The sequence below is a fragment of the Pteronotus mesoamericanus genome, unplaced genomic scaffold, assembly GCF_021234165.1.
Source record: "Pteronotus mesoamericanus isolate MK-2021 breed Mesoamerican mustached bat unplaced genomic scaffold, CSHL_Meso_final contig_130, whole genome shotgun sequence".
Taxonomy (NCBI): Eukaryota; Metazoa; Chordata; class Mammalia; order Chiroptera; family Mormoopidae; genus Pteronotus; species Pteronotus mesoamericanus.
The window spans coordinates 24752838-24766975 of record NW_026555060.1 but is presented as its reverse complement, the minus strand read 5'-3'; the positions used below and the strand labels follow the sequence as shown (position 1 = coordinate 24766975).

Genomic DNA, 14138 nt, shown 5'->3' with positions numbered 1-14138 from the left:
TAAATTGGAAGGGTAGGAACCTGACTACAGGCCTCTTACGTATTCATTAGAGTAATTACTAGGTCCTCTGCCTGCCTGGGGTTAGAAATTCTTCCCCCTAAGAATGCATTGTTTCATGTTTTATTTTTCTCAAAAATGCTACTGGCTGAGTGGTTTAGTTGGGAGCATTACTTTTAAAGATACGTTCTCAAAGCAGAGGTAAATAGTGTTTGTTGAGGGAGAGGGCAACAGTAGTAATTCATAAGTACTTCTGAGGTCCAGGATTATGCAATCCTGCCTGTTTTGAGGGGAAGAAAGAAGCAGTATTCCATATACATTAGGAGAATATAGTGATCTCATGCCAGATGGGACAGTCACTCACATACTGTTTTGATTGACCTAGGAATAAACAAGGTACAGCGAAAGAAATGTTAGCACTGATCAGGGTGAATTTGGGTACAGTCTTTTTCTCTTGAAAATAAGAATTAGCAGATGTATTAGAGAAAGCAGAAACCAAAACAGTCATTTTGGGACCAGGAAACTTGAGTGTGGAGGTTGTTTAATGACTTTAGTATTACAGCTGATTCATATAACTTGTTACACATTTAACCAGCATCAAATAAATCGACATTACAACAGATACTCCAGTATTTTGAATGGATACAACAAAATTCACTTCCACTTTTTTAGTCACCATGTTTGTCTTCACTTAGCCATTAAATGTTTATATTCACAAAGTTTCTTCAATAAAACCTTTACAACAATGGAAATAGTTGCTTTTTCTCATGCATACCAGAAAATGTCGGCAGCCTAATGGTTGGGTGTTACTGTGCAGTTACAGATTAAATAATGAAAAACATTGTTTTCTTCTATGAATCCATAGCATGGCTAATCCTTCTAGGATATTTCCAATTATCTGCTGGTTTTCTCCAGCTGGAAATCTTGCCAACATCTCAAACTGAGGGAGCCCAAATTTGAACAGTGCACTACCCCACCACCCATTTCTCCTTCTGATGTCCCAGTGTCCTTTAAGATCATCTCCTTGGAATTAGCTTTGGAAACCCCCTCCCCAGAAACTGCTTTAGAAAACGTAATAAAGTCTTATCTACAAGGCATTAAATCTTTTTGCCACTGCTACCACCCTAGGCCAAACTACTGCCTGTGGGATGCCAAGAGGTTCTTCCCTGTAAGGGTTACAGTGTAACCCATTAAATTTCCCAAGGGTAATTAACAGTTCACTCTTGCTCAAGCAGACTAGAACTCAATGTAATGATTATAAATCACTAAGTAGCATAATTTATGTAAAATGTTAATTCCCACTCTGCCCACCCAACCCTCATACTTGCCAAAAAAAAAAAACAAAAAGCTTTCAGTGCCTTTCCATCATTAACGAATTTAGTACAGAAAGTCATTATCTGACAATTGTTATCAGCCAAGAAAAGCTTCCTTAAAGAGAATCCATTTGATGTGAATAGCTAAATCTTACCATAAATGGTACCAAAAAAAGGGCTGATTAAAATATTAGCTTAAGAAAACCTAAATTTTAAAGTTCTGATTGTAACCAAAATTATTAAATAGAACAATACTAATTGATTCTTCATTATAAATTGAGTGGTTTTCTAAATGATTATTCTGAAAGAATGTAGAGTGGCATCTTAGACATGTCCAAGCATTTGATGTTTGACTGTAACACACAGTGCACAAAGTCATAAAGTTATTTTTGCAAACCCTGATCTCCCACTTAATTTCTTTCAGAGTGCCTTGTTGATTTTTCTACCCAGTGATTAAACTGTTCCAACTGCCTGACCTTTAGTTTGTCAGATCTTTGCTTATGATTTGACCTCCTACATCTTTTATTTGGTTGAGAATAGATGGTATTTATAATACTCAACTTTCATCTGGGAGAGACTAGCCAACATATAATTTCATGTTGTGGTTGTGCTTCATTTTGCAGCCTTGGCAAACTGCACCTTGAAATTCAAGTATGGTGGTAATTTGAATAAAAGTAATGAGTCATCTGAGTGCAAACCCCACAGCCTGGCTTTGAGATTCTCAGTTTTTCTTGAATCTTAAATCCCACTGAATTTTAATCCAGCTGTTATTACTAATACTGAAATATCCCAAATTTGTGAAAAAAAATAATCACTTATCTTCCTTCAGCAGAAAATTGGAAGAGCTAACTCCAAGAGAGCTTCAATAACAAGTTTGTGGCATGCCAGTTTAGGGTTTGACAAGTTCTGAGATGTTCTGAATTAAAATAACAGCTCCAGAGGAGCAGAGAAGTTGACAGAACAGCCTGTTAATAGCTGTGAAACAGCTCTGACAAGACTGCTCACATTTCAGTATATCTGTTGGAATTTAGGATTAATTTCCAGGTGGTGATTATCCCCATTATCCAAAAGCCACAGGCGCCATGGAACCCCAGGAGCCCCCACTTATTTACATATGAATTTTCCTTCTGCTTCCCACAGCTAATCCAAAGGATCCTACACTTCCTTGTGGGCTCTGCTGCCCATCCTGGAAGTAGTCCCTCTTACCTTCCTTCATCCTCTTTCCATAGCTAATGCATTGATGGAGCCTTTCAGAATGGCTTACATCTCTTTCCCCCTACCTGATCTATAAAAATGCGAGCAAAATCCTGGGGGAAGGTGGACATACTGTTTCCTACCTAGCTATATGCTTCAGGTGGTTTAGATTCCATACCCCAAGACTAGTCTTTTTTTGCTAGCAGTGGCCTGATAAACTCTTTCTCTTAGAAAGACTTTTGAGTTGTGGAAGTTAAAAAATTTTTAACAGATTGGGTGATTTGCCTGCAAATTTGGGGGAAGGGGACGGCACCTAGCCAAATGAGCCTTTGGAGTTGTGCCTGCAAATAGTAACATTACCCATTATATGTGGGTTATTTTATTTTGCTTTGTTTTTTGAGGGGTTGGGGAGGGAAAGCTTGAGAACCACCAGGCTTGCAAACTGTCCTGTAACTTCGCAGCCCTTCCCCCATATAGTGTCTGCCTTGTTTGTGGTGGTGTCTTCTACTTGGAATGCTTTCCCTGCCTTCCTGGTCTGTAAAGCTCATGTTAATATCAAACTGCTTTTTAGTGGTAGCATTTTAAAAGTCTACAATTTTCCCCAACTCCCAAATGGATGTAATTTGTCCCTCATGTAAAGCACTCTGGTATTACATTATCTCTACAGCAGACATTTGCCCCTGTGGTTATTTGCAAAACAGTAAGATCCCCAAGGGCAGGAATAATGGTCAATTTGCACTTAGTATATATTCAAACATTTCAACTGTCCATGCTGTCAGAGTTAGAGACTCTACTGTACAGGCATTTTAAATCTTGTGTCCTGGAAAAAGTCATACATTTGACACACCATAGACTTTTCACTGTTCAAACCGAACAATTAAAATGGCTTATGTGAATTAAAACAGTAGAGCATTCAACATTATGTACATGGGTACTTCTTTTAACACACATCATAGATGACCTTAAATTCTGGCTAGTGATGTGGATAAGATTTAAATTAAACTTGACTTTTAAGCCTCTACATAGCATTGAGTAAGTTTAGGAAAGCTGCTGTTATCACAGCGATGGAGACAGAAGTATGAAGCATGGAATGGAAACCTCATTTGTTTCTGCGGGGTGTGGTAGTGACTGGCCCCCCCAAATGACACCATTTAGAATGATGCTAAAAATAATACTCTGTTTCTGTAGTATTTTTGAGATGCTTTTATAATCGAAGATTTTGGAAATCAGTATAGTTTTTTTCTTAATTTTTTCCATCACCATTTCAAACTACACTTTTGAAATCACTCTTTAATCACATTTTTATCATTCATACTGTCAATAGATTGCTACAGAATACTGTTTCTGGGGCTGATTGTATTAATTACCCTAGAGAAATCCAGCCCTTTTTGCTAATTTTTTGCCTTTTGTAATTTATGCCTGAAGTTTTTTTTTTTTTAGCTAACATTATATCAAATATTTTTTAATATTTGTCTGAAACAACTATGCATAGCTACATATGCTGACCCAGGCTTAATCTTTTGATTAAACACTGTTTTCTAGTTTGAGTTTAGCTAACCCAGGTAACCTTTGAAAATCTAAGGGACACTATGAAGATATAATCCTGTGGGATTTAGCAGGTAACTTAAATGCCTTAAGGTTTTATGTAAATCTGAAGAAACTTGTGGCCCCTTTGGCCCTAAAGAGACTCAGGGCTGAGGGAAGGACGTCTAAATTCTTCCAAATTAGGTAGTACTGACCACTTTGTCTATATTTTGTGGGATTTAAGATTTACAAACCCTTTTCGTAGAGAATATTATGGATTATCTAGCTCTTCCCTCAGAATCTTCTAGTGATACTTATACGTTTGAAGATTCCAATTTTCTGCTTTTAAGAAGTTGAGATATGTATAGAAAAGTTTTTAAAATGATATTTTATTGATTATGCTATTACAGTTGTTTGAATTTATCTTCCTTTGCCTCCCTTCAACTAACTCCTCCCTACACCCCTGTCTCTCTCTGGCAACCCCCACACCATCATTCATGCCCTTGGGTCATGAGTGTAAGTTCTTTGGCTACTCCATTTCCTATATTGTACATCCCCATGGCCATTCTGTAACTACCTGTTTGTATTTCTTAATCCCCTCACCTCTTTATCCATTCTCCAATGCCCCCTCCCAGCTAGGAATGATCAAAATGCTCTCCATATCCACGATTCTATCTCTGTTCTTGTTTGCATAGTTTATTAGATTCAGTTGTTGACAGGTATGTATTGCCATTTTATTGTTCATAGTTTTGATTTTCTTAAATAAGTCCCTTTAACATTTCATATAATAATGGTTTGGTGATGGTGAACTCCTCCTTTAATTGTTTTTTTAATCTGCCCTTCAATTCTAAATGATAGCTTTGCTGGGTAGAGCACTCTTGGCTGTTGTTCCCTGCTTTTCGTGACTTTGAATATGCCGGTCCCTTCTAGCCTGCAAAGTTTCTTTTGAGAAATCAGCTGACAGTTTTATGGGAACTCCCCTGTAGATAACTATCTGCTTTTCTCTTAAGTTTCTCTCTTTAACTTTTGGCATTTTAATTATAATGTGTCTTGGAATGGGCCACTTTGCATCCACCTTGTTTGGGACTCAGTGCATCCCGGATTTGCATGTCTATTACCTTTACCAAATTAGGGACGTTTTCTTTCATTATTTTTGCAAATAGATTTCCAATTTCTTGCTCTTTCTCTTCTCTTTCTGGCACTCCTATGATGCAAACATTGGACTTCTTTAAGTTGTCTTAGAGGCTACTTAAAGTATCCTCATTCTTTTGGATTCTTTTTTCTTCTTGTTCTGATTGGTGTTTTTTGTTTTTTGGTGTTTTGTTTTTTGGGTTTTTTTTTTTTTTTTTTTTTCTTTCTTATGTTCCAAGTCATTGATTTGATTCTTAGCTTCATCCATTGTACTTTTCTTCCCATAAATTGTTCTTTATTTCAATTAGTGAATCCTTCATTTCTGATTGGACCTTTTTTATGCTCTTGAGGTTCTCACTAATTTCCTTGAGCATCCTTACAAGCAGTGTTTTGAACTCTTCAACTGATAGATGGCTTGTCTCCATTTTATTTAGCTCTCTTTCTAGAGTTTTGATCTGTTCTTTCACTTCAGCCATGTTTGTCTCATTTTAGCAGCCTCCCTGTGTATGTTTCTATCTATTAGGTAGAGTTGCTATGACTCCCTGTCTTGGTAGTGTGGCCTAATATAGTATGTGCCCTGCAGGGTTCGGTGGCACAGCCTCCCCTATCACCCAACCTGAGTACTTGAGTTGTGCCCTTCGTGTGGGCTGAGTACACTCTCTTATAGTTAAGCCTTGGTTGCTGATGGCATGTCAGTGGGAGGGATTTACAGTTGCAAGGATTGGCTGTGACCACTGACAAACCTCTACCCTCCATGAAGGATCAGCTGTGCCAGGGCAGTGTGGTGGTGCCCTGACATGGTCTGTAGCTGTCCACTGGGTGCCCAGGCACTGGAGTTTTCCAGGTTGTGCAGGCCAACATCAGCCCCCACCAGTGTTTTGCCTGGGGCCACCCTGTCTGAGCTGAAGAGCAATGTGAGATGGCTGCTACTTGTGCTGGGATTGGAGATTCCCAGGTGAAGCCAAGCTGTGAGTCTAAGCTGGCTGCTGCTAGTACCTGCCTGGGTCACTTAGCAAAAGGTACATGGGCTGGGGGTTCACAGAGGTCAGTTGTTGTTTGAGAGGAGTTAGAAGGTTGTAAAGCATGAGCCAGGTTAGCCATTCCTGTGGAAAAGCTATTAACAGGTGTAAACTGGGTAGGATGGAGCCTGAGGGTTTCCTGGGGGAGGGAGGACAAACAGCGTTAGCCATGTCAGTGGCTCTTGGATATGGCACCCTGCCAGCACTGTGGCTCTGCCCATCTCTCTGGGAGAGAGCTGTCCCCCAGCTCTCACCTGGATGCAAGCCACTTCACTTTCTCCTTGTATGTCACTGGTGCCTTCAAACTGTTACCCCAGTGCTGGAATACAGAGGAAGTGAGTCTTGAGTCTGCATGTGGGTTCTTTAACAGGAACTGTTGTTGGGGCTCCAGAAGTTTCTTCCACCGACTCAATCCCGACAGGCCTTTGCAGCGAGAAGTTATGGGGACTTACCATCCTAGCACTGGTGACCTGGGCTGGGGAGCCTGGTGTGGAGCTGGTACTCCTCGTTCTGGAGAGATCCCTTCCAGATTTTTATCCACCACACGTGTACATGGGTCCAGCTTGTTCTTTGTCTCCATTCCTCCTACCAGACTGGATGGATGTAGTTTAATTCCATAGTTCTCAACTTCATTTAACCCAATTTCTGCTGGTTCTGAGTGATGGCTGTTCCATAATTTAGTTGTATTTGTGATGAGGTTGTGCAAGGAGGCGAGCCATGTTTACCTGTGCCACCATATTGACTGGAAGTCCCCAAAAAGTTATCTGGGGTCAGTGTTATTTTTTTTAAAGGTAAAAAAATTAATCCAAGCATTGCATACTGTTCTGGTAAATGGTGTTGCTTGGATATCCAAAAGTCATTTTCTCTTTAACTAGTAGAATTAAAAGGGGAGGAAATTTTCCTTCTCTAGCATCAATAGAAGGAAATGGAAATCTAGAAGGTAAAAATCTAGGTAGATTACAGTTCTTTTTCCCTGGAAGTGGAGCATCCAGGTAGACAAATACCTAGCATTTGGTTAGTTTTCATCTTGGTCAGCATTCTACTTTTACTGTAATAATGTAAACTGTCAATTGTAAACCAATGCCAGTTAATAGTTTACCTAGTAAATTATCTGGGATACTGCCAAAGGAATAACTGCCTGTTTTCTTATGCTATATGCATATAATCATTATGTTAAATGTCTGTCTCTAAATATCTGTCCACATAGCTTCTTTATTATTTTCAACCCTCTTTTCAAATATCATTTAAAAGGGGATTTTCCTTACCACTCTGTATAGACTAGGAACACTCCCCACCCAATCTTCTTTACTCTCCTTTTCCTTCTTAATCTTTCTCAATAAAACTTAGTCACCTGGCATAAGTTGTGTATACTGTCCCTCATTTTCCTCCCTTTCTCCCCATCAGAAAGTAAACTCCTGCAGGGCAGGGCTTTTGTTTTCCACCGCTGTATTCCTGACACTTAAGGATGTTCTCTCACTTTCAGTGGCTCTGTGTCCACAAGCTGCTTTAGCCAGATTACCTAAAGTACTCAATTGATACTTGGTTTTTACAAATAGTATTTTGTGCATACTTCTTCCCAGTTTAAATGAGTGTGAAAAGGTATAGACATGTCTTCCTCTCATCCTCATTAAGTGGTTTTAATTTAGCATAGTTATCTTTTCTTACTAAGGCCTCAAATTTTGCTTTTTTGCCAATATCCTTATTGGATATTTAATTTCTAGGTTTACCCATAGTGTACAAGCAACAAGGCTGATAACCTTTTAATACAATAGAAATTCTTCTAATTTCACAACAGAAATACATGTTGGGCACCAGGCAAAATATACACTCAAAGGACAGTGAAGTGATTGCCGGTACAGCGAAGCCACGTGTCACTAGCCTGAGTCCAAGGCACAACTCTTTGACCAGTCTCCCAGCTTTGTCAGTCTTTGGACCCAACATCACCTTCAGCAACCCACCTATCCTGAACATTTGCCTGTTGGAGCCTTTAAGAATGCAAAGTTAATGGTTGTTAATTGGTGTAATTCATACACCATAAAATTCACCTTAAACTGTAAAATTCAATGGTTTTTAGTATATACACTATTTAATCCCAGAACATTTTCATCAAAAAGAAATACTATACCCATAAGCAGTCACTTCCTATTCCCTCCCTCCCTTAGTCCCTTGGCAACCACTAATGTGCCTTCTGTATCTATGGCTTTGCCTGCTCTGGATATTTCATGTAAATGGAATCATACAATACAGGGTGCGGCGGGAGTTAACACCTGCTTGAGTATGGTTGGTAAGGTAGTAATATGGGTGTAATAATTTATAGTTTTAATTTGAGCATTTCACCTAAAATGTCATGTGGTGTGCTTGAGTGATGTTATGTTACAGAATTCCATGCTTACGATTTTGTAATAAAAGATTTTGCAATAAAAAAAGGGGGGCGTTATTTGTGCCGTACCCTCTATTTGGTCTTTTGTGCCTGGCTTTTCATTTAGCATAGATGTTTTCAAGGTTTACCCATGTTGTGTCAGGACTCTATTCCTTTTTATGTCTGAATAATAGTCCATTGTATGGAATGCCACATTTCATTTACACATTTATCAGTTGCTAAGACATTTAGGTTGTTTCCACTTCGGGGTTATTAGGAATAAGACTTCCATGAACATTTCTGTTAAGTTTTTGTGTGAACATGTTTCCTTTCTCTTGGTTATTTACCTAGGAGTGAAATTACTGGGTCATACAGGAACTCTAAGTAAACTGAGGAACTATTAGGCTGTTTTTCAAAAGTGTATACACTATTTTACATTCCTACCAGCAGTGCGTCTATGAAAGGACGAGGTTTTCCACATCCCTACTAACAGCTGTTACTGTCTTTTATTATCATTGTATAATGGGGGTGAAGTGGCATCTCATTGTGGTTTTGATTTGCCTTCCTCTGATGGCCAATGAATCTTAGATATTTTCATGTGTACATTGGCCATTTGTAGATCTTCTCTGGAGAAATGTCTGTTCAGATCCTTTGTCTACTTTCAAGTAGGTTGTCTTTTAATTATTTTAAGAGTTTTTTACATATTTCAGAAACAAGTCTCCTATCAAATTTGCAAACTATTGTTTTCATTCTGTGGGTTGTCTTTTTACTATCATGATGGTATCTTTCAAAGCACAAAAGTTGTTCATTTTGATGAAGTCCCAATTTATCTTCTCTTTGATAGCTTTGGGCTTTAGGTGTCATGTTTTAAAAGACTACTGCCTAATCCAAGATCATGAAGATTTACCCATATGTTTGCTTCTAGGTGTTTTATAGGCTTATCTTTTAGATTTAGGTCTTTGACCCATTCTGAGTTAATTTTTACTTATGGTATTGATAGAGGTTCATTGTCATTCTTATATGTAGTTCCAGAACAATTAGTTTTAAAGACTATTCCTTTCCCCACTGAATTGTCTTGGCATCCTTGCTGACAATCAAAAGACCATCAATCTATGGGTTTAATCCTGGACTCCCAGTTCTATTCCATGAATATAAATGCCTATCCTTAGGCCAGTACCCACACCATCTTGATTACTGTGGCTTTTACAGTAAGTTCTGAAATCAGGCAGTGTGAGTCATTTTAACTTTGTGCCAAGATAATTTTGAAATTGAGTTTAACTTAGTGAAATAAAGACAAGATGAGGACTTTTCTTCAGAACAAGTCTAAGCAGGCCCCACACTAACCTATTTCTTAAAACAGAATGGCTCTCTAGACTTACCCAGCCAGATTCGCTTTAGTCCTTCATTTATTCAGCAGTGATTTTAAGTTTTTATAGCAACATAACTGTGATCAGTGTTGACAGTTGGATAATGTAGAGGAACATCTAGTGTCTAGGAGATAGTTTTGAAAATCATTTCATCCTAAGTGGGAGTAGTGATGGTAGGGATGACACTCCCAAGAGATGTTAGAGGTAGAATTTTTAGGATTTGCAATGGGTAAGTTATGGTTGGTAAAAAAGAATAAGGGATTGCAGACACGTATATTTCTAGATAAGTAATGATGGGTAGATGTAGTTAGGGAAGTAGATTGTGATGGGCAGAGTAAAGATACTATCATCTGTTCTTTCAAGAGGAGAAAACAGTTATGAGAAGGTTGATTGTTTCTGTTTTGTCGGTTGTGTTTTAGGATGGGGGAAAACTTGCTGTCTGAGGTAAAAATTGAAGATGTGATGGGTAGTTTATCACTTTAGGTCCCAAAAGAAACATAGAACAAAGCCAATTTTTTCCTTCTAAGTCAGCAAGAGAATGGATGATTCTTGATGATTGATATTTTCCCTGGAGCTAAAGTTGGGAGGTGGGTTAGGGAACTATGGAACTTAAGTTTAGTGGAACTTAAGTTATGGAACTTAAGGGTAGTGAAGGGTTGGAATAGCCACTGAGAAATGTAGATAAAATAACAAGGAAACAAAAGTAGGAATGAAAAAGACATGACAGGGGATCAGTTCAGAAAGTCCAACAGCTAAATATCAGTTCCTGAAAGAGCAGTGAAAATGGGAGAAGGGGGTTTACTAGTGAAATAATTCAAGAAAAGTTCCCCCTCATGAAACACAGAAGTTTCCAGACTGAAAGTACCCAATACAGTACTTGAATCAATGTGAAGACATGAATAACTAAAAGTTTGCAGAGAAAAGAGAGCAGGTCACAAAGAAAAAGGATCATGAATCAGAGTGGCTTCAGGTTTTTCAACAGCAACATCAGAAGCAAGACAACTGAGCATCACCTCCCAATTCCTGGCAGGAAATTATTTTCAGCCCATAATTGTATATGTAGATAATCAACTTTGTAGGGGAAAAAAAAAGAGATGTTCAGGCATTCAGGGTACAAAAATGAAGGAATTTAGCCAAGACAGAGGAAAAAATAGTAGAAACAAATGGGATGGGACAGGACTACTCTTTTCATCAGAGATCTTGTGGTACTAGTTAACTGCAACTTTTACACGTTAACACTTTAAAAGTGACTAGGCCACCAAAAAAAGAAAAAGTAATAAAGTGAATGGGCCATAATAATGTGAATGTATTTAATGCCACTGCACTGTACATTTTAAAATTACTAACATGGGTCCTGGCAGGGTAACTAAGTTGGTTAGAGTGTTGTCCCGAAAGGCCAAGGTTGCAGGTTTGATCCCTGGTTAGGGCACATACAAGAATTAACCAGTGAAAAAATAAATGGAACAAATTGATGTCTGTCTCTCCCCCTGCCCATAAAAGCAATAAGTAAATTAAAATTATTAACACAGTATATCCATTTACTACAAGTTAAAAAAAATTTTTAAGTGAAAGCTAGAAATAGCCAGCCCACACAACTCTTATAAAGTTTAGCTGTATGGGGTTGATAAAGGACCACAGTTGAGGGGTGGAATGGGGAGCCATATAAAACCTCTGTACTATCCCCTTGGAAAGTCTACTAAATTTAGAGTCAGAAAATCTAAGAATGTTATCTAAGGTGTACTAGAACATGCACAGTAGGAATTTGGCTCCTATGGACTGGACCAAACTGGCATGGCTTAAAATTCTTCCTGGGATGCTTCTGGGGCCTTTGTGTTTACTTTCCCATCTACAGCAGTTCTCCCAGAACCTCGTATAAGAAAAACAGCTTTGATGATGGATTAGTTTTTCACCATTTAAGTACTTTGACCAGTAGCCTATGAATAAATGTTTAATTCAGAAAAATAAATGTAGCCTAAACATACCTCTTTCTCTTGCAGTGTGAACTTCTTGCCTAAGGACTGGAAAGACTAAGTAGTTTGAAAATGGAAAACCAAGAACCAGCGGATTCTTCTCGAAAAACCAAACAGTGTATTATTTCAGAGGAGGTATAAATTGTTTTTCACTCCCCTTTCCCCTTCCCACATAAAATTAAGTTTCAAAGAAATGTATTTGTTGTTTCAAATAATTAATTATTAAAGACAGTTTTTAAACATTGTTCCTACTGCCTTTTTAGGACTTGGGGACATGGTGAGCTTGTGTGGTAGCAGCAGTGTATGCCACTTTATTATATGTATTAGTGAAATTGAGACTTTTAAAAGCGGACTTTGGCTGATGACACAAAACTTCTCAATTTTTATGAAAAGTTTCCCTGGGTAGTTGAATAAATCATGTATGAGTTTTAGGGCTTAGACATTTCAGACTTAGGTGTCACATCTTAATTAGCTCTTTATCGTCTCATATGTGTAAGAACAAGAAAAACCTAGCTTTTTAGTTGTAGTCTAAATTCCAGGACACATGTGTGTCTTGTATGTTATTCAGCTTAGCTTTTAAAAAATCCCTTCCTGTAGGGACCATTGCAGTGGATAAATTTTAAATCCTTCATCTTGGAATTCTGATCTTGACATCTTTCTCCAATTCTTTTTTGATTTAAAAACCTCCATGTGGCCCAGTAAGGTCTGGGCTCTGCTGCAGCAACAGGGTGCCCTTCCAGGCTAGGCCAGGCAGAGTGGCAGTCAGTGCCCACAGGCCCTCAGGAGGCTGCAGTTAGGGCTGCGGAGGAGCCTGGCTGCCCCGGGCAGAGGTGGCTCTGTAAATGGGCAGGGGTTGGGGGAGGGTTGCCCAGTGGCCCAGGATGGCGTGCCTCCGGTCCACACTGTGGCTGGTCCAGGGCACTGCACAAAGGCAAAGGCTGCAGGTGTGAGGGACTGTGACTAAAGAAGATTGAAGGCCATGGATGAAAATGGATTTGAATTACAATCACAAGAACCGAACTCATTCTTTGATGCAACAGTTTTTCAGAACACTTTCGACACATTTCTCACTTATCACAACAGTCCTGTGTAGAGCTGGTGCTACACATGGATGATGACCAAATTGTTGTGGAAGTACAAGAAACAATTTTTGTTTCAGATGTTGTGGATTCAGACATAACTGTGTATAACTTTGTTCCTGATGACCCAGACTCAATTGTAATCCAAGATGTTATTGAGGATGTTATTATAGATGTTCAGTGCCCAGATAGGGAAGAAGCAGATGTAGCTGAAACAGTCGTCATTCCTGAGCAAGTGCTAGACTCCAATGTAACTGAAGAAGTTTCTTTAGAACATTATGCCACCCCAGATGTTTTAGCTTCTGATATTACTGCAGAATCAATGTCTGTATCAAAATACATATTGACAAGTGAATCTATACATGTGTCTGATGTTGGACACATTGAACATGTGGTTCATGATAGTGTAGTAAAGGCAGAAATCATCCTTGACCCTCTGACAGAAGATGTATTGATAGTTCCAGAATTAGTATTGGTAATAGATTGTGCCTCTGAAGCAGTCATAGATGCCATCGGGATCCCTGTGACCAGCAAGATGATGATAAAAGCAACTGTGAGAACTACCTTAATGATTTCCTTCAATGATGCTGGTAAAATAGAACATGACAGTTCCTCTGGAATGAACTTGGATGCAGAGTGAGAAATCAATACTTGTAAAGTGGATGACACTTGTCCTGAAGTCATCAAGGTGTACATTTTTAAAGCTGACAATGGAGAGAATGACTTAGGTGGCACTGCAGACATTGTGGAGAGTGAACCTTAGAATGATCATGGAGTTAACATGTGCCAAGGGAAAAGATGGTTTATGTGACAGTCAATGACTCTCAGGAAGAAGATAAACATTTAAATATAGCTGAAATTGCTGAAGTTTATATGGAAAAAAATGATTGTAGGAGAAGAGGATGCGGCTGCAGCAATGGGAGCAGCGGCCACACATGAACAGCAAATCAGTGACATGAAATTAAAACCTTTATGCTAACGGCGTGGGCAGCAGCTTACGGTAATAACTCGGACGGAGTTGGAAACTGGAATGGCACTACTAGTGCCCTCTTGCACATAGGTGAGTCGCTGAGCTCGAGATAAGACCTGATTCAAGGCAGTAGCAAACAACAATAATTGGCCCTGGTGGACATAGCTTGACTATGTATCCGTGCATGATTTGTATGAAAACTTTGTCAAGAGGTT

At 38.9% G+C, this 14138-nt stretch overlaps 1 protein-coding gene and 1 pseudogene across 1 annotated transcript in view; both read left to right on the top strand.

The window, feature by feature from the left end:
• NUDT5 (nudix hydrolase 5) overlaps positions 1–14138 on the top strand; it is a 31532-nt gene that overhangs the window by 959 nt on the left and 16435 nt on the right. Inside the window, exon 2 of the mRNA XM_054593577.1 lies at positions 11902–12009. Within this exon, the coding sequence (XP_054449552.1) occupies positions 11947–12009 (63 nt within the window). The 5' untranslated portion in view covers positions 11902–11946. The remainder of the gene's footprint in view (positions 1–11901; positions 12010–14138) is intronic.
• Positions 12849–14109, top strand: LOC129086822 (zinc finger X-chromosomal protein-like; annotated as a pseudogene).